This window comes from Eptesicus fuscus, chromosome 2 (genome assembly GCF_027574615.1).
Source record: "Eptesicus fuscus isolate TK198812 chromosome 2, DD_ASM_mEF_20220401, whole genome shotgun sequence".
Lineage (NCBI taxonomy): Eukaryota > Metazoa > Chordata > Mammalia > Chiroptera > Vespertilionidae > Eptesicus > Eptesicus fuscus.
The window spans coordinates 84894521-84921220 of record NC_072474.1 but is presented as its reverse complement, the minus strand read 5'-3'; the positions used below and the strand labels follow the sequence as shown (position 1 = coordinate 84921220).

The 26700-nt window shown below is 45.4% G+C and overlaps 1 protein-coding gene across 1 annotated transcript in view; it reads left to right on the top strand.

The window, feature by feature from the left end:
* The first annotated feature begins 2616 nt into the window (after positions 1 to 2616).
* Positions 2617 to 26700, top strand: part of KIT (KIT proto-oncogene, receptor tyrosine kinase) — an 80356-nt gene continuing 56272 nt past the window's right edge. The window contains exon 1 of the mRNA XM_028143812.2: positions 2617 to 2721. Coding sequence (XP_027999613.1) covers positions 2655 to 2721 — 67 coding nt within the window. The 5' untranslated portion in view covers positions 2617 to 2654. The remainder of the gene's footprint in view (positions 2722 to 26700) is intronic.

Sequence of the window (26700 nt, the reverse complement as noted above, 5' to 3'; positions counted from 1 at the left end):
ACAAAACAGAATACAGAACTGGGCCTACACACCCTACCTGAGATATAAAACATTTCCATCATTGCAAATGTTTCTGTTGGACATGATCTAAAATATTTCATTCCCATAGCAGTTCACTCATAGTGACTTCTAGATGCCTTCTTTTAGTACACAGTGGCAGGGAGTATTATTAAAAATAGCTAATAGCCCTAAAGGCACAGGGACTGGAGGTCCTCTCCTGAACCTGGCATTAAACCTTTATGGATCTGAGATTTGGGGTATCTCAAGAAAGGGGTTGGAGTGAGGGGACACTTAGATATTAGGGGAATGGCATTTTTCCAATAAATACCCAAGGATTTTAATATTCTAACCGATATGGCTAACTTGGTGTGTACTGGCTGCACCTAAGTCCTGTTAGCAGATATTATTAGTTTCTTGTTTGGGTAACTGCCCCTCCCCATCCCCCCAGTGTGATCCTGTAGGGAGGAACGTTGTTTTATAGTTGTTGTAGGTCTTGTGCCTACCTAGGTGCTCAATAGATGTTTGTTGAATGGTGAATATGAAAGACAGTCCAGCATTGTTTAAGTCCCTATTCTGGTATTTTTTTTTTCTGATAGTTTCCTGCCTGGAATTAAATTGCAATATGGTCTCTTTTCACCCACTCTTCTGAAAAGACTTTTTATCCTTTCCAATATCAGTTGATTGAAGAAGAAAATTGTAAATTTTCTCTCTCAGGCATATTGTTGATATTTTAACTCATAGTGATTTTTTTTTCTCACTACAAAATGGATTTTAGAAATAAATCAAGATCCCAGAAACTTATGATTGCTTTGAGTGGTAGCTTTTATCTCTGCCATCCTAAGAGATATGGTCCAATGGCCCAGAACACAAACAGAGAACTTTGAATTTCAGTTCTCCCACAGCTGTATGATTTGAACCATTTGCTAGGACATTGGGGTGTGGGTTCCCACACTTGACTGTAAAGATTGTGGTAGGGCCCACATCTAACTATTAACAATGGTACCTTCGGTGCCTAGTGCCTCCTTGTTCACAGTAGAAACTGAAATACTTATTAAATAAATAAATTTACATAGAAGCAATCATACATATTGACCAAGTAGAGATAATTTTTAATCGATTAGCTTTAAAAATCATTTCTCTTAAACAATTTAGGTCCTATCAACATCAAACAGGAGAGCTTTTAATATTAAAGTGTGTGTGTGTGTGTGGGGGGGCTGGTTAGTTATAATTTTTGGATGCTACTTTAGAGAAGAATTTAGGTGTATCGAAATTATTCAATTGCTTTTTCCTGTTTATTTTCCATTCTTAAGCTCTCTGGAGGGATGTTTTACTTGTTTATTAGACTGCATTGGGAAAGTTCATCAGACCTGAAGTCAGTCTTAAAATGCCTTTGTTTACCCTCTATTAGCTGTGGGACTAAAATAATCAACGTATCTGCTCTACTTCATAAAGCTGTTACAAGCCTGAAATATTATTCAGCGTCAGAAAGAACTAGAAAACCCTATACAGATACTGTTGTCACCTTGGATAAAACACTGCCTAGGCAGTGGAACCTGGCTTAAGAGAATCATTTTACTATAATTTTGCTCTTGGTACAATCTAGGGCAGTTGAGAGGAACCCTGAGATCCCCACCCCTCTAACAGTCGCAGTCAAATGTACGCGGAAGGAGAGGAGAGGAGGGGAGAGAGAGAGAGGAGAGAGAGAGAGAGGAGAGAGAGAGAGAGAGAGAGAGAGAGAGAGAGAGAGAGAGAGAGAGAGAGAGAGAGAGGCGCCCAGAGGGCTTAGCAAAGACTTTAGTGCAAAAGGGCTTTAAAAACTCAGGCTCCCAGAACAAACTTCACAAGGCACCCCCCCTCCCCCCACTCTGAAGCCCGTCCCAAAAAGGGCTCAGCAGGAGCTTGTGGGGCGGAGGCCACTCAGACCAATAGAAACCAACTGTGCTCGTCCAGGTTACGGAGCAGGTGGAGAAACTGAGCATCAAGAATCACAGACGCTCAGGCTCAGCCTTTCGTCGCGGGGCCAGGTGTCACCCTTGGTCCCCTTCGGCTAACAGGAATGGAGGAGAATATCGAGGCCCCAATTCCACCCCCTTCCCCCAATCCAATCCGGTCCCTGCACCACCTTGGCCGCCAGTAGCAAACCACCTTCTCCCTCGGGAGGACGCTCGAGGGCCGGGCGGCCGACCTTTATTGTCTGGGGGAGCACCTGCCAGGTGGCGGGCCCGTGTCCTAAGAGGAGCTGGGTGCCCAGCTCCACAAAGCACCCCCTCGTCCGGGAACCGCCTCTGGCGGCCCGAGCACAGCACAGGGGAGGAGAGGTGGAGAGAAGGGGCTCGGGGTCGGGAGCGGGAAGCAAAGGCCGGCGTGCCCTCCTCCTCCCCGCGGCCTCAGCCCCCGATGTTTAAACCGGGCGAGAGAACTGGGGCCAGAAGCGGACCGGAGGGAGCGAGATCTGGGCGCGAGGGAGGGGCGCTGGAAGGGCAGGCGAGGAGGGGCGCCGAGAAGGGGCGTGGCCGGCGCGCAGGGGGCGGGCTCTGGGAGGAGGGGCTGCTCTCCGCGCTCGCGGCTCTGGGGGCTCGGCTTTGCCGCGCTCGGTGCACTCGGGCGCGAGCTGGAACCTGGAACGGAGCTCAGGTCCCAGCGCAGCCACCGCGATGAGAGGCGCTCGCGGCGCCTGGGATTTTCTCGGCGTCCTGCTCCTTCTGTTCGGCCTCCAGACAGGTGGGCGAGCGCGGCGGCCCCGGGGCCGCGCCCCCCTCCGCTGCCTGTGCCCCGGAGAGCTCCAACTCGCTGGGGGTGTTTCGGGAGAGGTGGCCGCCGGCTCCCAGTGCCCGTGCGTTACAGCCTCCTTGAAAGATTCGAGGCGACCCTGGAACTCTCCTGCGTCCAGCCTCGCTCACCTGCGCGAGGAACCGCCCGCCACTGGTGGTGGTGGTGGGGGTGCTAAGCTGGGGTCTCCCGGGAACGAGGGCAGCGAGGGGGCGCCTAGGCGTAAGCGAGGTGCAGGCTGAGGGCGCAGGCTGCGTACTAGTTTGGGGTTGCTTTTGTGCCCTTGGGTGCGCGGGCGCAGAGGCGGGCGGTCGGGGGTTCGCACCCAGCGTTATCTCCGCCGTGCGAGGCGCGGCCGCTGCTTCCTTTTGTTAAAAGTTGAGCGTGTGTGACCAGCCCCCGGGAGGACCGGCCCGCGGGTTCTCAGCCGCGCCGAGGGCAAAGTTGGAGAGCCTTTTCTTGGCTCGGTTGGCTGCCGCTTTCTGACCGCGGGCGTTCTTTGTGCCCCAGAGCTGGGGACCGATCCGCTGCCGTCTCTGCCGGCGGCGTCATCCGTGGACACGAGTCGGAGGCGGCGGTGTCCCCCCCCCCGGACACCCTGGTTATGCTTTGGCGCGGGGAGCGCGCGCGCGCGGCGTGTAGCTCTGGGGCCGGACCCCGCGAACCTGGAGGTGGCGGCCACAAGCAAGGACAACTTGGGCAGGGTGTATAGAAAGCAGCCGCTAGGTTGCAGACTTTTTGCTTCTGGAAATCCCATGCCGGGAGGCTCGCCCGTTTCTGCGGAGGGGCCGTTTCTTTCTCGCCACGCGCCTCGGAGCGTTGGCCGCCTGCTCTCAGGGCTGGCAGGGCCACAGCGCTGGGACACTTGGGTCCCTGACCCTGGCTGCCTCCGGCGCCCGGCCAGAGTGCCCGGCCAGGCTGGCGGGGCTCTGCGAAGCCCCTCCAATCGGTGTCTGCGACCTGGAATTGCAGGTCCGTTTTGTGTTTGGGAATTTTGAGATTTGCAGCACCCCCTCCCACGTGATATCTATACTTAAAGAGAGCCGCTTGAGGTCGGGGGTGGGGATGGGAGGTTGGAGTGGAACTTGCAGCAAATCTTGGATTTTTTTAAAGCTGTTGTGGAAATCCGGTTATATACGCTTGGGAACTTGGGTGCTAAGGTGGAGGAGGAGGATTCGCAGGCTCCTGGAAGCCAGCCCCCAAGCAGATTCCTGCCCCTTCTTCCCCTTTTCCTGGGTGTCGCTGGTGCGAGAGAGTCAGTGCAGGTCGCCACCCATGAAGACCCGCTCTCTCCCAGGTCACTTTATTTTTTTTTTTTAACGTGAAGGCTACTCCGATGATGTAAGGTTAGAAAGTGAGTCTGAACTGGAATTCGGGGGCTCCAAAGGGAAGCATCGCTGTGAACTATTGTGGGACTCCCTGGACTGCTGCTCAGTTTTCCCATAAAGTCTGGAGATGCAGCCTCCTGCTTCCCGATCTTGCAAGGCATTGTGAGGGCTTTCCTGTGGGGGAAGAGGCCTGGCGTCTGGACCCTGGTGAGGTAGGAGGGATCCGGAGCCAGTGCTCAGATTCCTGAGGCATTTCACCGCCTCATGCCTTCGAGTGATCCTGACATCTTTGTGTCTTGGCACTTTACATTTCAGTAAAGATCCGTGAATGGGACCTCCAGGAGGGCACTAGAAAGGCAAACCACACCGAATAGTTCCCTTTTAAAAAACGAATTGCATTATTAATTGCTTCCTTCTTCCTCGTAATTAGCCTGCTCCATCCAATAGATTTTGGCAAAGGGGATTTTAAGGTCTGGCTTGGGGAAGGAGGCGGGGGCCGTGGGGTGTAGTGACAAAGCCTTCTGCTGCCCTCTGTTTTTTTTTTTTTTGTTTTTTTTTTTCTCAGCGAGGTATTGGCTGTGTGCCCTTGGCAGGTCGCTTCAATTCTGGGGAGCCCTCAAGAGGACAGTGAGGCAGCCGCATCCGGAAGGGTCCTTTGGGTCTGGAATTCTCCTCTTCCCGTGTTCTCGGTGTAGACTCGACACCTTGTCTGACCTCTTTTCCCTGATTCCGTTCTGCCTCCTTGAAATTCCTCTGCCTCTCCTGGCCACAGGGACCATTTGGTGGTATCCTCCTAGTCTACCTCCGGCTAACGCAGGGGCATGTGGCTTGTGCCGCCCTCTCCTCGGTCCACACGTGCCCATCTGCAGTTTCGCTTTGAGGGCTAGGAGGTGCCAACGCTGCAGGACCCGCCATCCTCTCTCCTCCCGCAAGTATTCACAACCCCTGTGCCCAGCAGGATGAACCTGCGAGGAGTACGTGAATCATGCCTTCCCCTCCCTCTGCTCCTGCAGGTGGGAGACTATCGATCATCCCCAGCAGCTGCACACATTCTGGATGATTATCCTGTTGGAAAGAATCTGATGGCCTTCTAAAGGGATCCAAAGAAGTCATTTATCCCCACTCCGGTCTTTCCCAGTCCCCCACACGTTTATTCTTACGGTTTTATAAATCGTGGAGGCCCTGTCATTGGTACGCATTTTTTGTGGTGCCTGAAATTCACATTAGGCGTACAGTCCATCGTCGTTGATCTTCATTGGGAAACGGTGAAGCTCTGTATGGGGGCCTTCCCCTGACATCGCCAGTCCTCTCAACAACAAGCCCAAGAGGCATCATCCCTACCATTTTGCAGCTGGAGGAACTGGCTGGGGATAAGTCAGTTCCCCACAGAGTCAGCAGCGAGGCCTGAGGTTAGTCCCTCAGAAAGGAAGAGAAGCTGTCACTAAAATGATGGTATCCGTTGAACAGTTTTCCATCCCCCATTCCAAAAAACAAAAAACGGTCCTAGCGTTCTAAACTTGTGGCATACTTGTGAAAGAGAAAACCCTCCGTAACGGGGTCCTAGCATTATGCCATTGACCCTGAATGAGCACGATGCGCTGTAAGGGCAGGGCTACCACTCATAGCTTTTATTCTCCAACAAATTCTGTGGGGGAATGTGCCAAGTATTTTGTGGCTTCCCTCTGAGCACGTTTATGTACAGATGTTGTTGTGGTGATGGATTTGGCTGCTGTTGTTGACAGCCACTAGAAGTTGCTCGTAGGATTTTGACTCATTTCCTTAAGTCTTCCCCCAGCTGATTAAAGAAGGACAGCAGGAAATGAGCTGCAGGGTCCTGAGTGGAGTTCTTGAAGCTGGACCTGCAGTATGGGGACCCCTCAAAGGCAGTGAATTTTCTCCAGGACGAATTTAGTTTTTAACAGTCGACAGGTTAGGACATGGAAGTGCTTTATTTTGCTGTGTTCGTGTGTGGTGACTTTTACAGAAAGGGATTGAAAGATATTTGAAGGAATCTTAAGTAAGCAAAATTTCCTATGCAATCTCTGTAATTTGGATTTCTTTCTTTTTTTTTTCTTTCTTTTTTTTCGTGGCTGCAAATCCAGAGTGGGGAGGGGCCTACAAGGGAGTTACGAAGGTACAAGTTTGTAGGGTAAATCATTGTTGAGAGAAGAGGGCACTTGTGAGTAAGCCTGGCTTAGCACCTCTTGATTTCTGATACTTTGGACATGAGACAACTCATCTTTTGACTTTAGACTCTTAATAAATAAAGAGAAGTTGTAAGCTGATAGCCCATGGACATGTTTTGTTTGGCCCACATGATGCTTTTTAAGAAAACATTGAGGCACTATTAAAAAAAATATGGAGAATTTATATCCAAATCTCTTGAAGAATTGGAAAACCGTCCCTTTAGATAAGACCTGGCGCTAAATGAGTTTGACATGCTTGCTCTACCAGTGGTCGGCAAACCGCGGCTTGCGAGCCACATGCGGCTCTTTGGCCCCTTGAGTGTGGCTCTTACACAAAATACCACGGCCTGGGCGAGTCTATTTTGAAGAAGTGGCGTTAGAAGAAGTTTAAGTTTAAAAAATTTGGCTCTCAAAATAAATTTCAATCGTTGTACTGTTGATTTTTGGCTCTGTTGACTAATGAGTTTGCCGACCACTGCCCTAGGCAATACCGCTCTCTACTGCCAGTCCTTAGGCATTAAGGCATTTAGCTTGGCCTTGGTAAGCCCAGGTGGTACTACACAGCTACCTAGTAGAAGGAGTACAAGGCCCAAGGAGTGAAACAACCTTGAATTAGTCTGCTGGCTCTGCAGCTAACAGTTTTGTAGCTTTAGAACAAGTTGCTTAACCTGCTGAACTTCACTTTTTCATCCTAGTTTTTTTAGCTGTGTGACTTTGGGAAAGTTACTTAACCTCTCTGTGCCAGAAATGTGTTGCTACATATAAAGTTTTTAGAATGGTGTTGCCTGGCAGGCTCATAGTACAACCTTAATATGTGTCAGCCATAATTATCTGTAAAATAGGAATTATTATCATCCCTAAGATGGGAATAATGTCTTCACTAATATGATTGCCCTAAAGATTAGAAAGAGAGTCTTGTAAAGATGCTTGGCACAGGATCTGGGATAGGATAGGCACCTAACACATGTGTAAACTCCACTAGTATGTAGAATTTGACTGCTTCTCTTTTTAATCCTCGTACGCAGGTACCAATAAGTACTAACTTGACAGCTTATAAAACGGAACAAACTTTTAATTTTTGTCTTGAGTTTTATACAGCTTTTGACATAACAGTTGGGCAGCACTAGTTTTAGAGATTGACCAGGTCTCGGGGTGGGGGAACGAGAAGATTTCTCCAATGAAAGCATTTATACCTGGACATTTTTCCATTCATCGTATGCTTACATTTTGGTTATGACACACTTTTGTTAAATCTCTTCCATGGCATACCTTTCTGTCAGCTAGATTTTCAACAGTTTTTGCAAATTTTAAAGTTTAAGTTGAATTGATATTTAGGGCCAGTGGCATTAGAGTTAACAGCTTGGCCTCTGAAATTGACAGCTCGGGATTTTATTCAGTTCCCCCACTTGCCAGGTGTGTGATCTGTGAAATGGCATGGTGGCATAGGGCTCCTGGAAGGAGTAAATGAGTTCTGCTCATGCAGGCTTAGCCCAGTGTCCCTCTCGGGGCCAGCACGGTACTGCACCAGGAGGCTGATTTTATGTTCCTCTTTCAGCTTTCTCTCTTATTAAAAAATGGAAATGGTTTTAAACCAGATTAACTAGAAGTATGTTTTGGTATTAAAATCAAGTATATACATTTAATGTCTAGTTTGGTGGGCTTTTTTTGTTTTTTTTTTTTAAGCTGATAGTTAGTGGTAATGCATACTTCTCTTCCTTGCTTTTTATTTAACCTTATTTGACCTGCTTTCCATGAAAGGGGATACAGATTACTAGATAAAAGTTTAGGAGGGGGAAGGTCTGTAAATGGCCATTTTCTCAAGGTGAATAAGTAAGTGTAGCTTTCCTGGGCCCCCTGAGCCCTATTACCTTGAAAGCTCCTTGAGGTCAGCTTTTCTGTGACTGCCTTCCCTAGGAGTGAGGGGCCTCGCTGAACTTGTCCGTTGCTCCAGGCTGGACACTGAGTGGTGCTCAGTAAATATTGGTTGAACATCTCTCCGCTTCTCCAGCACTTGCAAAGCACTTTGAACGCACGCAATAAATGCTCAGTAAACATTTCGGATTCAGTTTAACAAAGATTTTATCAGTCTCTATGCCTTGGTCCTTGCAGGGACGCCGGGAATTGGCTAGGGATGGGAGAGGGACAGGTTAAGAACACAGCCATGGATTCAAAGTAGAATTGGTGTCTTAAGAAGTGGAAGGAAGGGGGAGGCAGGGGGAGAAGGTGGAGGTGAGCCAAGGCAGGGAGAAGGACTCCTGCAATAATGTCAACATTTTAATGGGAAAAAAAAATTAAAATAAAATACAAACAAACAAGTGCAAAGTGCTTGGGCAAGATTTAAGAGGAGAGGTGTTTCCGTCTTGGTGGGTGGGTGATAGAAATCCGGGATCAGTAGAAGTGTCCATGTGGGAGATAACATTTGAGATTAATTTCTAAACCTTAAAGGAGAGCGGGTAGAGTGTCTGTAGTTGAGGCTTCAATTGGAAAAAGCTACAGAAAGAGAGAGCAAGACATTAAGATCTTATTTGAGGCTTGTCCAGTCTTTCTCTTGGTGTGAGTTGGAGGGGAAGAGGCCGGAAAGGTAGACTCTGCTCTAGCCTCAGGGAACATTTAGTGTTGGGTTTGGTCCAGATTCTAAAACAAGCTTTGAAGTCCAGGCCAGCAGTGGTCCTCGGCCTGTGTTATTAGTCCAGGGCTCCTCGCTCCATCATTCCATCCAGGTAAGCCCTCTCCACAAAGGTTCCGAAAACTTGGACACCCCCAGTAGGCAGCTGAGACTAAGGAAGGGATGTGTGTTTAAATTTTAGTAAAATACACATAATATAAAATTTACCATCTTAATATCTCTAGGTGCACTGCTCAGGAGTGCTAAGTACATTCACATGGTTGTGCAACCAATCTCTGGAACACTTCAGCCTGCAAAACTGAAACTCTGTACCCATTACTTCCTATTCTCTCCCTCCCCCAGCCCCTGGCAACCATCATTTTACTTTCTGTCTATGCATTTGAATACTCTAGGGACCTCATATAAGTGGAATCATTCAGTACAGGCAGTCCTTGAGTTACGTCGGACTCGACGTACATCGTTTTGTGGTTACGTCTCCATCTCCCATTTATTTATATAAAAAAAAAGTCCTGTCATTTTGACGTATGTACATATGTGCTTTATGTTTTTTTATTATTTATTTACCACAAGTAAAGGTCAGGAATTGTTATCTTTCTTTTAAATTTTTTTTTTGCTGTTTCACTTCATTACTGCTGTGTATGTGCTCCATGTGAGTGACGTAGGTGCTTATGTAGGTGGGTTCCGACTGACGGCGAAAATCGCATTACTCGCGCCGTAGGAACGGATCTCCGACGTAACCCGAGGACCTACACTATTTGTCTTGGTGACGGGCTTATTGCACTTAGCACAGTGATTTTCAGTGGGTGTGCCGCAAGAAGCACACTGGTGTGTGCCGCAAGCCTTTTTAAAATATGCAATACCTGACTAGTCAGGGGCACTGACCTCTTTTTCCTTAGGTTGTCAAATAAAACAATGACAGCATCTAACACAACAACAGCCATCCGGTGTGAATAAATAAAAACTATACCCCTTTTTTTATTATCAGATTGTCAAAAAGTATGTTTTTTTGGCGTGCCACAGAATTTTAGTCATTAGCTTGTGTACCACGAGATGAAAAAAGTTGAAAATCGCTGACTTAGTATAATGTCCTCATGGTTCATCCATGTTGTAGCCTGCTGTATGTCGATGCACGCGTATGTCGACACCACATTTTATCCATTCCTCCATCAAGGGGCACTTGGTTGCTTCCCCCTTTTGGCTGTAATGAACAATGCTGCTGTGAACAGGAACATACAAATCCCTAAGCGAGAGTTTCTTTTCTGAGGGACCCCTCTTAGGGTGGTGGATCTCGTGGCCGAGGCAATGAGTTGGTGGGGAACTGGGCCCAGGGATGACCACAGACTCTAGATGAAGGAGCGAGGGCCTGGGTGTTAGGGCGCGGGCCCCGGAAAGGAGAGAGGGCACATAAGGGATGGGAGAAAGACAAAGGTGGCAGACTTAATTCAGTTGGCATATTACAGGCACCTTGGATGTGTCAGGCACCAAAGAGATCGAGGGAAGGGGAACGGGAGTTATTGCAGGTGTGGATAACTGGGAGAACTGGCGGTGAGGTGGAATTAACGGAAAAAACAAACAAACAAAAAAGCCAGGAGGAGGAGCAGCCCTGGGGTGGTGGAAGGGTTTGACGCTGGACTCTGCTGTGTGTTTTCATTGGTTATTCACAGGCTGCGTGGACTGGAAACTCAGTTCTGCAGGTGGTAGACACACGTGAAATTCTTCCTGGGGTCAGGTCCGTGTGAAAAAATAAAAGCTGAACCCCAAAGGTCACGGAACATGGCTCTACGGTAGGATTTAGGGATTATAAAGAATTGTATATTAAAAAATAAAAGAAAAAGAACAAAAGGATTGTGTGTTGTGCAGCAGTGATATAATAAAAAGTGAATTTTCATGAGGAGAATACATAGCAGGAAGATACAACCCTGCTTGTATTCTCTGCATTCGGCCATTTAAAAAGTATGTGTATAGGTTTCGTCAGATAATAAAATGGACATTCTGGACATAGAACAGGACATAGAGTTAATTAAAGCTTTGGGAAATGGGTCCTTTGAAGGCAACTTAAAGAAATTGGATTTAGTAAGCCTGGAGTAGATAAGGTGAAGGAAGGTTTAGTGAGTGACAGTCTTCAAATATTTGTAGTATGTGAGTGAAGAATGGGACGAAATGAGAGTAGTTTAAACTGCCCCAGAAGACAACTGAGATTTTTTTTAAAGGAAAATTCTTTGATTGGAAGGGTTGGAAAAGACTTCATTGCATCATAGGGTCTTCGCTGCAGGTACGAGGAAAGCCGAATCATTTTCATGTTGAGATGGTTAGGTCCTGCCCACCTCAGTTGGATTGATGACCCTTAAAGGGCCTGCCTGAAATCTTTTTTTAAAAAAATAGCCAGCTCTTTTTCTTTTGTCACTGCTTTGGCTGTGGGATAGAGTGCTTCTCATAAATTCTGGGTAGACGCTAACATGATTCACTACTCTCTTCACAATTTTTGGCCATATTGAAAATAGCCAATAAAGAACCCACAACCTGAAGATGGGTTATTGATCTTTTGGGTGTGTGTGTGTGTGGGGGGGCGGGTAGTGTCTAACCACAGAATGAACCATGCAACGGGATAGCTTAAGCCGAGTGCCAAAATAAGGAAAAAAAAAGTAGGAAGTCCGAGGTCTGGAGAAATCCATAATCTGCTGTAATTAGCCTTAACCTGAAACTGATGTGCGTTCTGTGATCGCCTAACTTCTTGATCATTTTGAGCGAGAGCCGGTCATGCTACGTGGAGGCCAAACGTGGAGGCCGAGAGATCTGTAAGCAAGAGCCCTTTCCGCTTGATTACTCAGGAATGGGTTCTTCACTCTGTGGCTTACCCACCACCCCAACTTTCCTTTCCCCCTCTCCTCTTTCCCTTTGGTCATGTCATGGTCATGGCTCAGGGACACATGAAGTCAGCCAGCGGTCCAGTAGGGGGAAGGTGGTAGGAACAAAATGGCAATCAATAGCTTTGGTTGTTGACATCATTTTGCCTGTTCTGTGGAAAAGTATGATGGAGTCTGAGACGTGATCCCTGCCTTTTCTGGAGCCTCGGGTCTGTGGGAAGATAAGTGCTGGGGAGATGCTAAGGTAGTAAGATTTGTAATCAGATTTAAATCATAGTCCTGGTGGAGAAGCTGGGAGACATTCACTCCCAGAGGCTGGGAGGGATGGGCCTCACTTCTTGAGCTGAATGGCTGATTCAAAGGAAAATCTGGGACCTGAGTTCATCTTGAGCGGGACAGGAATCGGTCCAGGCGGCAACAGCACAGGCAAAGGGTCACAGTCCCTCAGAAGACTCCTGTAGAAAGAATCCCTGTGGAGACTAGTGGAGGATGAGATGGGATAATTTTAGGGAACTCGTGTTTATATATTCTTCCATAATTGTATTTCCGACAGTGCCATACGTGATGTGATTTGTGGTAGTGTAATGTGGTCAATTAGTAACGTAGAAATAACTTTAAAAGATCACACTTTTGTATGTTTTACCTACATTGTATGCGCAATTCAAATCCAGAGCGGGTTGGAGAATATGTACTTTGTGTTACTTTTAAGTTTAGGGCTAATTACAGTGCCCACCCTGCCTACCCCTTCACCCCCAGCTGAAATAACAGCTTTTGTAGATTTAACATCTGATAGTGGCCATAGATGATCTTTGACTCTACTTATTAACAGATTTTAAATATTTAGTTAAATGATAAGCAGGGTATGTAGCAGTCTGCATAAATTCATTTGCTACACACACACACACACACACATACACACACAAAACAAACAAACAAAAAAGACAAACCAAAACCAAGCCAGCAACAAGCAAAACCCCCAACCCTTGATAAAGGCCCTGTGTGGTTTAGGACCATGGTTGGCAAACTTCGGCTCCCGAGCCACATGCGGCTCTTTGGCCCCTTGAGTTGTGGCTCTTCCACAAAATACCACGGCCTGGGCGAGTCTATTTTGAAGAAGTGGCGTTAGAAGAAGTTTGAGTTTAAAAAATTTGGCTCTCAAAAGAAATTTCAGTCGTTGTACTGTTGATATTTGGCTCTGTTGACTAATGAGTTTGCCGACCACTGGTTTAGGATGTCTTGAGACCATCCTGGGTTCCCCAGGCTTGCATTAGGAAGTAATTAGGGACACTGGTTACTGCTCACTGCTAAGAGGCTGTTTGGGGGAGGCACAAGCCTGTCATTTAAGGAAAAGGTGTGAGTGATGACACTTGCCAAGGAAAGCCTTGCTCTTGATCAAGGAGGAAAAATAATAAGGAAAATGAACGAGGAGAAACCCTTACTCCTTGTATCTTGTTTTAGTGAGGTGAGCCATCCAGCTGGCTGCCTTTGGGTTTACCCCAGGTGAGTCAGGTTATGTCAGAGGGCGTTAAAAATTCAGAACAACCCAGGGCTGCCAGTAATTTACATATAATGGCCTTTGTAGAGCCTTAAGCAGAGGAATTACTTAGCAGAGGTAGAACAATGGAGGTGTTAACACAAAGAACTTTGGAAATGATTTGGTGTCTCTTTTTATTGGAAGGAAGTATTTATAGATAAAGATCTAAGGTAGGTTTGGCTTCCAGGGAAAACTGGTGGATTTTAAAATTGTGATAGGTGGAAGATGGCATTGTTTATTATTTGGCTAGTGAGTTGTTGTGTTTTTTTAAAAAATATTTTTATTGATTTCAGAGAGGAAGGGAGAGGGAGAGGGAGATAGAAACATCCGTGATGAGAGAGAATCATTGATGGGCTGCCTCCAGCAGGCCCCCTACTGGGGACCAACTCCGCAACCCAGGCATATGCCCTTGACCGGAATCAGAACCCAGGACCCTTCAGTCCGAAGGCCGACGCTCTATCCACTGAGCCAAACCGGCTAGGGCTAGTGAGTGTTTTTAAGAAAACAAGGCTTAATGTTTTTAAAAGTTGAGGAGTAGTCTATTTTGAAAGACTATGGGTATTTTTAGAGTGATAATTTTTAGATTGTAAAATGTTTTAGATGTGTTTCCAGTGTAATTTTCGCAATGTAGATTCCTCTTTTTTTTTTTAATGGCTGATGTTGAATATGTACCTTGGGAAGATTTTCATTTTAAGAAATGGCCTGGTAAAGCCACACGGGTCTGCCTTTAGGCTTTTTTGTCGTTAAATTAAAACAGGATTCTTAATCCAAAATATGTCTTTAGAATAGCCACTTGAAAATGGTTAATTGGGATATTTAAATGTTTTTCTACTTATTTTAATGTAGTCGGTATATTTACTGCGGGGAAATAGACGCATTTTTAGCTTGACTAAAATGCACGAGTTTCATAAAAAAGAACCACCTCCCCTCCTGCTTTTTAAAATAAACTAGCATATGTAGAAGGGCTTGTGCATTTTTTTTTTTTAGTAGATCGGAATGCGCAGCCTAATTTACATTCCAGCATTTTGAAGGGACATTATTTAGCACGATCACCTCAGTTTCAGAATGACTGCCTTCTACAGAGAGGCTGGCCCTGGGAGTGGACGTGTGGATGGGGACGTGTGTGCCTGCCATCAGGTGAGGCAAGCCCCAGGCAGGGCCCCGGCTTCTCTGTGTCCTTACCTGAGACCTGGAGCCGCAGCGCTGGCCCTGCGTCTGTGGTGCTTAAGATTTACAGCTTCACTCTGTGTTCCCTTCTTGTCCCTTTCACACTGACCCACTACCAGGAATTCATAGATGTGTTCACAAATACGTATTGAAGCATCAAGGAGGCTTATAGCAGCGAGCACACCGGGCAAATATCCTTGTCCTCTTGGGGCTTATGGTTTAGTGCAGCGGTCGGCAAACTCATTAGTCAACAGAGCCAAATATCAACAGTACAACGATTGGAATTTCTTTTGAGGGCCAAATTTTTTAAACTTAAACTTCTTCTAACGCCACTTCTTCAAAATAGACTTGCCCAGGCCGTGGTATTTTGTGGAAGAGCCACACTCAAGGGGCCAAAGAGCCGGATGTGGCTCGAGAGCCGCAGTTTGCCGACCACGGGTTTTAGTGAATTCCCTTCCTTTCATGAGCCCAGGCCCACAAAGAGCCCAGCAAAGCGGGGGTGGGGGTGGGGGGTGGGGGAGGCCTAGGGTCTCATAGAAAGCAGCTTAATTTAGCTTTATTTCAGTTCTGTATTATGGTTAATTAAGGAAGGGAGCAGAGAAAAGCTAGGTTTCACAGGGTCAGGAGGAACTGGGCTCAAGATGGGAAAGAAGGTCCAGAGAAGGCAAACCGGGAGCAACAGGGACGGGAGAGAGATGGACAGGGACTCGGTAGGAGCTTTTTGAGGTTTAAGTCCTCTCTGCCAGGAGTCCCGCCCTTGGAAAGGCTGAGCATTCTCCCTCTGCTCAGCTGTCGCCTGCTGCAGCCTTTGCAGCTCCTTGAGCAGGTGTTCTGATGGAGGATTCCCCAGAGGGGGTTGCACAGTGTGTGCCATCGGGAGCACAGACAGGTGTCTTCGCTTTCAGGACTTCCTGGAGCCCTGAATGTACCCTGCCCAAGTGGTTTGTTTGGAACCATTTTCCTCAGAAAGTACCAGAATGCCTTTTCACAGCTGAGAGAGATGCGTCAGGGGTCCAGGCTGCATGCCCTTCAGTATGTCTCCAAGGGCCGGAGGGTCTGCACCTCCCTCCTTTTTAAATGGTTTCCTCTCCGTCTGGTTAATACCTGACCATCTTTGGTTTTAATAATGGGTTCAACCCATAGCACTTTGTGTCTGACAGAGTGACATTTAGCCACCGCCAGTCATACTGTGCGTCACGTGTCACCTCTCCTGTCACTGTAGCTGGCCCGGGTGAGGGGACATCAGGTTGAGGTCATCTCACTTTTTACATGTTAGCCTTAGGGGGGCCTTTGTGGGGCCCATGAATGATAAGCTCTTCAGTTTCACATCAAGGACTGTCTCCCCAAATAACAGTTGACACTTGAATTACTCAGGACTGGAAAGGTCCTTCTCTGTCAGTTGTTGGGGGGCACGCAGTTAGGACTCTTGCTGCCTTTGGTACTGTTAAGAAGGAACCGAGGTGAGGAGCCTCCAGGGACAGGAAGTGGTAGCCTCTTGAGTGAAGGGCAGCTCTGGGTGAAGGCGTTAAGGAGGGTTCCTCAGCTGCAAGGACTTTGATGAAGCTACCAGCTTTAGTTATAAAGTAGGGGTGCTTAGGAAACCATATCCGATGCTTGAAAGTACTTGCTCTAGGGTTGAAGAAAGGCTCTAGTGTTTCTAAGCCAGAGATTTTTTTTTTTTAATCTAGTGTAATCATCATTGATAGCCATTGGTTAGCACCTATTGTTTTGGGTGAGACTTTTGGTGCCTAAATTTAAATAGGCTTTGTTTAAGTTTGCTATCAGTTGAGACTAGGGAATAGTTTTTTTTTGTTTCTTTTTTAAATAAATAAATAAAAGTAGGGGACCTAGTATAACTTCCAGGCTATTCCATGGGTTGTTTGAAAACCTATTACCAGGCATTATTTTTCAAGATGGAGGAACTGAACTTCACATTAACTTAAAAAATATATATATTTATGATGGGAACATTTCACACATAGAGAATAGTGCAACAAACTCTTATATACTCATCATTCAGATTCACCAGTTGGATCAACAACAAATCTTTGTGCTTTACCTCTGTCTACTTCATCCTCTCATTATTTTGAAGCATATCTCAAGCATCATCAAATTTTATCTGTAAATATTTTCAGCATGTAGCTCTAAAATACAGAGACTCCCACCCTTAAAATAACAATAATGCCAATGTCATACCCTCCCAAATCAATATAACTCCACAGTGTCACTGAGTATTCAACATTCACATTTTCCCTATTAAAGTAAGTATAAAATATATACAAATATATAAATGTTTTATATATCCAAAAAAGATCCACATATTGCAGTTGATTGATATGGCCTTTAAGTCATTTTGTCTTTACAGGTTCTATTCCCCTATTTTTATTGAAGAAACTTATTTGTCCTATGCAGTTTTTTAGTCTGAATTCTGCTGATTGCATTTCTTTGTTCTCTGTATTTCCTATAAATTGGTGATTTACTAGTAGAGTTTTGATCACAAATTTTTTTATTCACACAGCATACAGTTAACCTATTTAAATAAACACAGTTTTACTCATTCCCCACCCCCCCACCCCTTTGGCAACCATCAGTTTATTCTTTGTACTGTGGGTCTTTTTCTGATTTGATTTTTTTTTTTAGATTACACATAGATGGTTTTTTAAAAACAAGACTACTTAATAGATGGTGTGTTCTGTTCAATTTTTTTCTCCCCCCCTTTTTTTGTATACCTTTGGGCACTTAGATTTGTATTTTTTGTTCTAATGGTTGACTTTATATAGATAACTTTATATAATACCCTTGGTTGCTCCTTGTAGGATGGTGGTTATTTTCTACTAGAGGCCTGGTGCATGAAATTCGTGCACAGGAGTGGACATCCCTCTCACAATCCGGGACCGCTGGCTCCTCACCGCTTGCCTGCCTGCATACCTGATTGCCCTTAACTGCTTCTGCCTGCCAGTCTGATCACCCCCTAACCACTCACTCCCCTGCCAGCCTGATCGCCCCCAGCTGCCCTCCCCTGCTGGCCTGATCACCCTCAACTGCCCTCCCCTGCCGCCACCCGCCTCCTCTGCGAGGTGACAGAGATGCCAGGACCGGCCTCCTCCGCGCCACGCAGAGATGCAGGACCCCAGGTCTCATCACGAGGAGCAGCCACCGGGCCCTGCCTCCGCTGTGCGCGTGGCCATCTTGTGGCGACGTCACGTGAGGATGTGACACCACCTAGGCTTTTATACTATAGGATTAGTTTTCTACTTTGAGTAACATTTAAAATAGCTAGTAGCTTGTTTTTCCTCTCTTTTCTCCCCCTTGCTTGTGATTTGAAGATCCTTTTATTCCTAGTCACTATAAGGCAATCAGCAAGCTTATTATGTTTTTCAGGTATGTACTCCTTCCTCCTCTAATTTTTCTGATAGCGGTACTAAAATTACTTTTTCAGCATATATAGCAATCACATGCTCTCCTATTTCTTTGTTACCACCATTTAATCTTCATTCTACAGGTAAATATATACTTAATGCTTGCCACTAGTCCTTAGGTCTTGTTCTTGACATTTTGGTTTTCTGACGCACATCCTCTAACAGATGTCTTAGGAAGCCCTCATGGGATGTATTTTCTGAATTATATGTTTACAACAAATTGTCCATAGCCTTTACGCTTAAAAGTTAGGTAGACTGATAGATAAATCCTTGCAATCTTTTCTTTGCTCAAGTCTCTTTACTATTTTACTGTATTGGCTTTTGCCATAAAGTGTTGTCAAAGTCAGCTGACAATCTGATTTTCTTCCCCTCGCATTTAACTTGGTATGTTTGCCCAGATACCCAAAGGAATGTTTTTTACCTTCATTCTTTGAAGTCCAGTAGATTTATAAAAGTGTTGGTTGCTCTGGGTTGATTTTTTTTCCCCCCAGTGACATGATGTGCCAATTTAATATCTAATTTCAAGTGTTCTTTACTAGTAAAGTTTTCTTGAAGTATAGCTTTTGCTATTCTATTCTTTGTTGACTTTAGGAACTCCCATTATGTGTATGTTAGATCTTCTTTGCCTGTCTTCTATATCAATCACTTTTCCAAATCCTTTTAATGTCTTCATAATATGTTTGAATTTAATTTTTTCCCTCCTTTCCATCTTACAGTTCTTGTAAGACACTATTTTATTTGCTCTTTTAAAAATATATATATTATTGATTTCAGAGAGGAGGGAGGAAGGGAGAGAGAAGGAGAGAGAGAGAGAGAGAGAGAGAGAGAGAGAGAGAGAAACATCAATGATGAGAGAGAATCATTGATTGGCTGCCTCCTGCACACTTCCCACTGGGGATCAAGCCCGCAACCTGGGCATGTGCCCTTGTCCGGAATTGAACCTGGGACCCTTCAGTCCACAGGCCAACGCTCTATCCACTGAGCCATACCAGCTAGGGCTATTTGCTCTTATTTTATTTTTATTTACTGTTCATTTCTAAAATGACTTTTTAAAAAAAATATTTACTTCCATTTTCTTTATTTACTTCCAAATCTTTATTTTCTCCAATCAGCTCATTACTGATTTTTTAAAATTCTGATTTATGCTGTCCTTTTATAGCTTTTCAAATTCATTGAATTTCTTTTAGCTCATTTTGAAGTATTAGGTTGTAGTTTTCATTCATTGTGTCTTTCTGGCATGATTTTATTGTCTATACTAGGGATGTCATTCTGTTTCTTATTTTTTCTTTAAATAACAGTTTGGACTTCACTGTGATTCTATTCTGTGGTTTACTCTGAGTTTTCCTGTATTTTTAGTAGGGCCAGTAGAGCTTTTCTAGCTTCACAGTTCTAGAGTGCCCACTTCCATTGTTTTCACAAAGTGGTAGACAAGATGGATTCTACTTTTCTACATCCTAAGATCTTATTCTATTTTTGTTTCTATTTTCACCACCCCCCACCCCCAACCCCTCTTGAACCTTCCCTTTGTCCCTATTTTGCTCATCTTAGACTCATCCCCAGCAGTTTCTCCTCAGTATGGAACTGTCCTAGTTTGTTAGTTCATAGGGATCAGAACTCCCCTACCCCAGCACATTAGACATGGGTAAAATCCCCTCTGCACTCGCCAGTGAAGCGGAAACCTGCCAAGTCCTGTGCCCGTTTATGTGGGTCTTCTCAGCAGGCCCTCTGGGCTCTCCAGCGAGTACTTAATGGCAATTCTTGAAGCTGTTGGTAGCGTGTCCCCACCTCCTCATACATGGTTTATGGGAATGAATACCTTATCACCTCATCTTGTAGATTGTGTCCTTTTTGGTTCTGCTCTATTTGTGTGTTTTAAGGTTGGGTGAGGGTTGGGTTTGGGAGATTCAATAATTATGCTGCCACTACCATCTTGCCAGAATCTGTATGGACTTTCTAACATAAAACTTAGTAATCTCTGAGTCTATCAAATGGGGACCAACGTAGCAAAGTCTTGACACATTAAATCCCTGGTAGTTGCCTTTAAAAAATAATTCTCTTTCAAAATAGTTATTAAAAATGTGTTGTAGAGAGAAAAGTCAGTGGTCATAACGATCTGAAAACGGAAATTGAATATTGTGGCCTATGCAGCATTAGCTTTCCAAGCTGATAATATTAACGACAAAAGGTTGAAATCCTCTGAATGCGAGGGAGCTTATAATCTGAGCTAGTGTTTCTGAGGAAAATGTATAAAAAGTGACGGATTTTTGCCATTGTTTGGTGTGATATTCCTTGAGTTCTGAGAGATAATAGTTTAAAAGCTTTAAACTAGAACTATTTTGCTTTGAAAGCTTTAAACCTCATTTATATTTTTAATACCATCTATTAAAGATAAAATCATTACTTAATTAGGTGCATTTTTCCCTTTCAGCTTTTTCCCCCCAATGAAAAATTTGCATATCTCTAATTATAGTGATTTGAAAAAAAAAGTGCTGCCAGGGCTTGACATAATATTAATTTAGATTTCCAAAAATACTAAATTTCCTTCCTCCAACTTGAGTTTCCTCCAATTGGCCATTGATTTAAATTACATACTTAAAGGTTACAATTTTAGGATAGGTCTCTTTCCCCCGCTCCCCCCCCCCTTTTTTTTAAGGGATAGCCATTATTCTAGAGCCATATAAGGAAGAAGTAAAACTTTCTCAATGGACATATTGGAAACTTTTTTTTTTTTAATTCTGGAAAATACAGCAAGATCATTTTCAGACATTCGTCTTGTTTTCTACAGAGTGAGAAGACATCATCTCAAACCTGGGGCTGGTCATTAGGAATTCTTTGCAGAAGGGTAGCAGGCTTAATGTATCGCTCTAAGTGAATGTCACCCACGAAAAATTAAGGGAAAAGTGAACGCTCATTAAGCAAATTGACCAACAAGTGTTCTAATGAATGTTACAACAAATTTGAATAAACTAATTTTGTCCATTAGTGTGCTTTTAGACCAATGTGATTGTTTTGGTCTAATTATTTTTTATTTTGTTTATTCAGAGGTGGAATGGCTGCAGAATTAACTGTTGCTTGCATTTATCTGATTAGCAATTTAGGAAATGGGTGAATGGTATGGGACTGTTCACCAAGGAATGGCGGGTATTGGATGGGGCTGTGTGCAGGCACACTTACCGTCTAGGAGCGGCCTGTGCTGTTTTCGCTGTCTCACCCACGGCACATGGGACGCAGGCCCTCCCTGGATCAGCACGGGCTGTGGACGTGGGCTCTGGGTGCTCAGACGCAGTGCACCAGATTGGGGTCTGATGTGCTGCAGAAGTTGTCTTTGCCACCCAGTGTCACTCTTCTAGAGTCCTGTCGCTGTGACTGGTGAATTCTGCAACATTTCCCACTTCTAAAGCTTTGGGGATTCGAGAAATCTGTGCCCGGGTGGCTGCCAAAGCTTGTCAGGGGGGACCCAGTGCGAGGCCGATTTCTAGGTGTAAAAGCCAGGCAGATTTGTTCACTCAAGACAATCTGTTTTTGCAGGTTTGCTTTGAGTTCCAAGATTACAGATACTGGTGAAAAATATTTTCTGAGGCACTAATGCCATGGATTTCTTCTGGCAGCTGCCTGTCTTGTGGGGGAGGGGGGGACCCTGGTTATCCATGTGGGGCCTGCAGCAGCGGCGGCATCACTCGCATCCACCTTGGACTCCTCGGAAATGCACGCTCCCTCCCCACCCCAGAGCTAGTGAAAAATCGGAGATTCTGGAGCAGGACCCAGCAGTCCATTTTGACAAGCTCTCCAGGTGACTCCGGGACCAGCTAAAGTTGGGGGGCCACCCATCCAGAGTGTGAAAACGGCTGAGCCTTTGTCTCCGCAGTGGGCGGTGAGCATTAAAAAGTTAAAGCTCCTGTGGTCTCTTGAGCGGCAGAGGAGGGTGCAGCTCTCAGTTCTCCTTCTGCTGCACTGAGAAGATAGATAGAGTTTCCGTTAGTCCAGACAGGAAAACAGACAACTGCAGTACCGTGGGACCGTGCCTCGGTGGAGGCTGCAAGGAGCCTTCAGAACACATGCGTGTGCGCCTGGGAGAGGGGACAGGAAGGCCCCTCGGGAGGTGGTTTTTAGAAAGGACAAATATGATCCAGGCTCCTTCTGATTCAAACCCAGAGCTCTCAGAATAAAATGTGTGCCTGCGGATCCAGTGCAGGGCCTCCCGTGTTTCCCTTTGATCTCCCTTTTGCACACACTACCTGCCCTATCGATTGCTCTCAGTGCTTCTTACTCTTTAAAGGGGTCCTGCTCCATCCAGCACGGCAAGGGGCACCCCCTTCCCCCCTGGTCTCCTAGTGCACTTCTGATCCCAGCTTAGGTTTCCTTTCGACCCCGCAGGGTAGGTCAGGTCAGCTCTCCTTGTGCAGTGTGCTTCTGTGTACTCAACACATTGTAATTATATAATTGTATAATTACTAGTTCATTTCTGGCGTGGGGGAGAGACCTTGCCTTGTTCAGCTCTAGCGGGGGAGCCCAGCACACAGCAAGCGTTCAGGAAATATTTTCAGAAGAGTGAATGAATGATGGAGGGGAGTGGGGGGGCAGTCCCATCTTTATCCCTATGTTATGGGGCTGGTTAACGTATGAAATTTTGATAGAGATGTCACCTAATGAGTTTTGTTTGCAGGAGCAATTGCCACCGCCATGCAGTCCTATCACAACGAAAGGCAAGTTCCTTGCACAGTGGCAGCAACATTTCATAACTTGGTTCTAATTTGGGGTCGGGCCTCTGGGACACCCCAGAGAAGTTCTTGAGTGATATTATTCCAAGGATGATGTGAGGAAAGAGAGAAGACCTCTGCTCTGGGAAATGTTCATAATGCATGGACCAGGAGCCTGGCAGCCAGAGTGGTCATGGCGGCACCTGGGAAGTTTTCAAGGAAATGTCCTCAGCTCCCTCAGGGCTTCCTAGAAGAGTTGCTGCTTGCAGCTCACAAAGCTGATGTTGGGGGATCGTCTTCTTCCCACCCACCCACTTCTAATGGAAGAGCCAGGTGCACTTCTCTGCCGTGTTGTAGTTCGTTTGCTTCGGCTTGGAGAAAGCTAGAGCTTTTCATTCCTGTTCTAGAACGTGAAAGCCTGGGGTTAGCCTTCCAGAGGCAGCAGCTTCAAGGTGGGGCGTCTGTCTTGAAATAAGACACCGAGTAAGCCTTGTTGATATTTAGTAGAAAGATTGCCAATAGCAAACACATGTGTAATTTATAAAAATACATATATTGAGAGTGAGGACTCAACTTTTTTTTAAAGATAGGGGTTTCAATGGGAATATTGCTTTCAGTAGAGGAACTGATAATCTGTTGACTAATTTGTGTAAATGAGTTGATGGTTGTGGGGTGTTTTTTGTTTGTTTTACGTTTGGGGTTCAACATAGTCTTTTAGACCTGTTGTAAACGCCTGTTAGAGTAAGTGAATATGATGAACACGGTAGATGTTGGAACTGAAGTCATCAACACCACTTCCCACTCGGTGTCACAATAGCCATCATCTGCTGAGTTGGCCAGGAGTGTTGATGGCATGAGTGGCTATAATTTTAGTGCCTATGCCCTTTATTTTACTTATCTTTATTAGGTGCCGTATTCCCTCATACTTCAGTCATTCCACATCCCCCCTCCACCCCTCTGCCTTCCTGCCCCATCCTGGATCCCAGCGTGGCTCTCATCCTTTCTCGGGTACTCTCTTGCCTACCTTTGCTACTGTCGAGCATGGTAATTGCAGCAGGAGTAGTAACAGGACTGTTTATGGATTGCAGGCTACACAAAGGATTGAGAGATGATGTAAGAATCCTGAAATATTTTAACCCCAATTTATAGATGTCAAAACTGAGGCTTGGAGAGGTCAAGTAACTTTCCCAAAAGCTCATAGCTTGGATTGGAATCCATGGTTGTCTGGCTCCAAACCCCACGCCAGTTTTTTTTTTTTATATTCCTGTTGCTTTAACAGCACCATCTTCTCCAGACTCTGAGCTTGTCTCAGACTTTAAAATACTGCTAAATAAAGTTACAAAAGTTGCAAGAGTAGTACAAAGAACTCCAGAAGACCCTTCACCTGGACTCTCTAATTGTTAACATTTTACCATATTTACTTTGTCTATGTATATGTGTGTTATTTTTTCTGAACCATTTTGAGAGTAAGTTGCTAACCTCCCACCCTCCCCCCAAGACCAATTCCAAGGAAACTCAGCTTTGTATTTAGTGAGAGCATTGAGGCCAACCAGAATGAGTTTCCTCTTCTGCCCTCCACCCAAGTGTGGCCTTCCCCCGTCCAGGGTCAAACCCCCCGCCCAGGGTCAAACCCCTCCTGGGAGGTACACTCTGAGCCTCTTGCTCTTCTCTTCAATCTTAGCCCTAGTCCTTTAAATTCAACTCAGACCCTAACACTCACCCACTGCCTTCCTGGAGATTGGCTCTCTCTAGACCCTATAAAAGCGGAACCTCTTCTGTGGCAAAGTAACACAAAGGCAAAAACATAAAAAAAGGGCTCCCTGTGGGTTTCTACCTGTTCAGTGAAAAGGGGAGAAAGGGGCCTGGCCTCGGCTTGTTATCCGGAGCTGCAGCTAAACTGTTTTGCTCCAGCTCGTGCAAGTCTGTCTGCAAGACAGTTATCAATGCTGGTAACCTTTTCTCTGGCAACTGCCTCAGATAAAATTCCTTTTTATTATTATCGCTATTGATACTTTTGTTTTTACTTCCGTTTGCTGTCTTGTGGCTATAAAATGACATTTTGAAAGTGTAAGTAGAAGGAAAGCAAGCATTCTATCCGTTCTCTGGAATGGAATGGAGAAGGTGCAATTATCTGACGGGTCAATTAAAAGCAGGATTTAGAGTATATCCACCAGTAACATGCATTGATTTACCCATTATGGTGAGAATTCGCTTAAATATCTGTTTAAGCCAAGTAGGATTCCTAGTGTTTCTCAGAACTAGAAAATCAGAGCGGCCTTCCAGCAGTGTAGATCACATTTGAAGACGGATTTTAAAGAAGGCCTCAGGCAAACAACCCAAGTGTCAGAATGAATGGATAAACAGAGGTGTGGTATATACATACAGTGGAATATTACTCAGCTTTAAAAAGGAAATTCTGACACATGCTGCAGATGAACTTGGAGATATTATTCTGCGTTAAGTAAGCAAGACACAGAAGGACAGTTATTGATGCTTCCACTTGTATGAGATCCCCAGAGGAGTCAAGTAGATGGTGGATGCTGGGGGCTGGCAGGGGGTGGAGGTGCCAGGCGTGGCAAAGGGGTGAGTTATTGTTGAATGGGCAGTTTCACCTTGGGATGATGAAAAAGTTCTGGCGATGGATTGTGGTAATAATGTTTGCACACCTTTGTGAAAGTACTTAATGCCACTCAGCTGTACAATTAAAAATGGTTAAAGTGGTAGACTTTATGTTAGGTATGTTTTACCACATGAAAATAATTCAGTGCCTAGTTGGCATCTATTTAGGTTTGTGTCTGTAAATGCTGACTACCTGGTCCCTAACGGCATGGCATTTCACTGGATGTCGTTAGCATGCGATGCTGCAGAATCAGAGCGAGAGCTTATGGGGTCAGGTATTTTTACTTCCTAAGGTTTTCATTTGCCGCTAGCACAACCTCATTTCCTGCCAGCACAACCTCATCTTTCCTCCTGAGCCTGGGAATTGACATTTTGAGCAATTCTCAGTTTCCTGGTAGGAGGAAATGGTAGGGTGATTAGTTGGTGTTGGAGTGCTGCCCACTCTCTCCACACGTGTGCAGGACAATGCTAATGTGGAGGCAGTTTACACCTGGCAGGCCCTTCTGTGATATCTTGTAAGGATCTGGCTGCAGCCCTCCTCTCTGGAGTGTGCAGCCAGGAGGGTCCTTTTTGGAGGTGAGACATGCACACACCAAGCTCTTCCTTGGTGCTTGGTAGGTCTGAGGGGAAAGCTGGCCTTTGACTAGCATAGCTGGCCTTGGCCATGTTCATCTTGCCTTTTTTTTTTTTTTTTTTTTTAATCCTCACCCAAGGATATTTTTCCCATTGATTTTTAGAGAGATTAGAAGGGAGAGGGAGAGACAGAGAGAAACACTGATGTGAGAGAGACACATCGATTGGTTACCTTCCCCATGGCCTGTCCAGGGCCAGGAGCCTGCAACCGAGGTACGTGCCCTTGACCGAAATCGAACCCAGGACCTTCAGTCCGCAGGCCGATGCTCTGTCCACTGATCCAAACCGTCTCGGGCTCATCTTGCCTTTTTACTTTGTTCTTTAGTCCTGTAAGTTAAGGAAGTTAATGTTGAAAGAAGTCAAGAGCTCCCCGACCTGCACCCCTAACTTCGTAGAGAGTGTGGGTCTTGCTCTGGTGTTTATTAGATTTGAATCCTCGTGCTTCTTATCTGGTTCAGGTTTCAGTAAGTGCTTTCCAGAGCTCAAAACATGGGAACCTACATATTCACAACAGGACCTGTTCTGGGCTGTTGGGAAAAACCCACTGGAAATGAGAAAGTTCCTCTTTGCTGCAGGGATGGATCCTAATATATCGTGCTTGTCAAATCCAGTCCTTATCGGGCTCCCCAAAGACCGACTTCATAATGGCAGATAAAGGTTTTCCTGTCTGTACATATCTTTGGCTGAGATCAAAAGGGGAAGTCCTGCTTCCTCAAACATGGGCTTGTCTTTTTCTTAGGATGAGTGAGTAGGAAATATATTAAGTAGCCTTTGCTGCTGGCGACGTGTGCATGTCTACAAGAAATTTTGCAAGATAATATACTGAGGGGGGGGGGTGTCCTTTCAGTGTTGAATGAT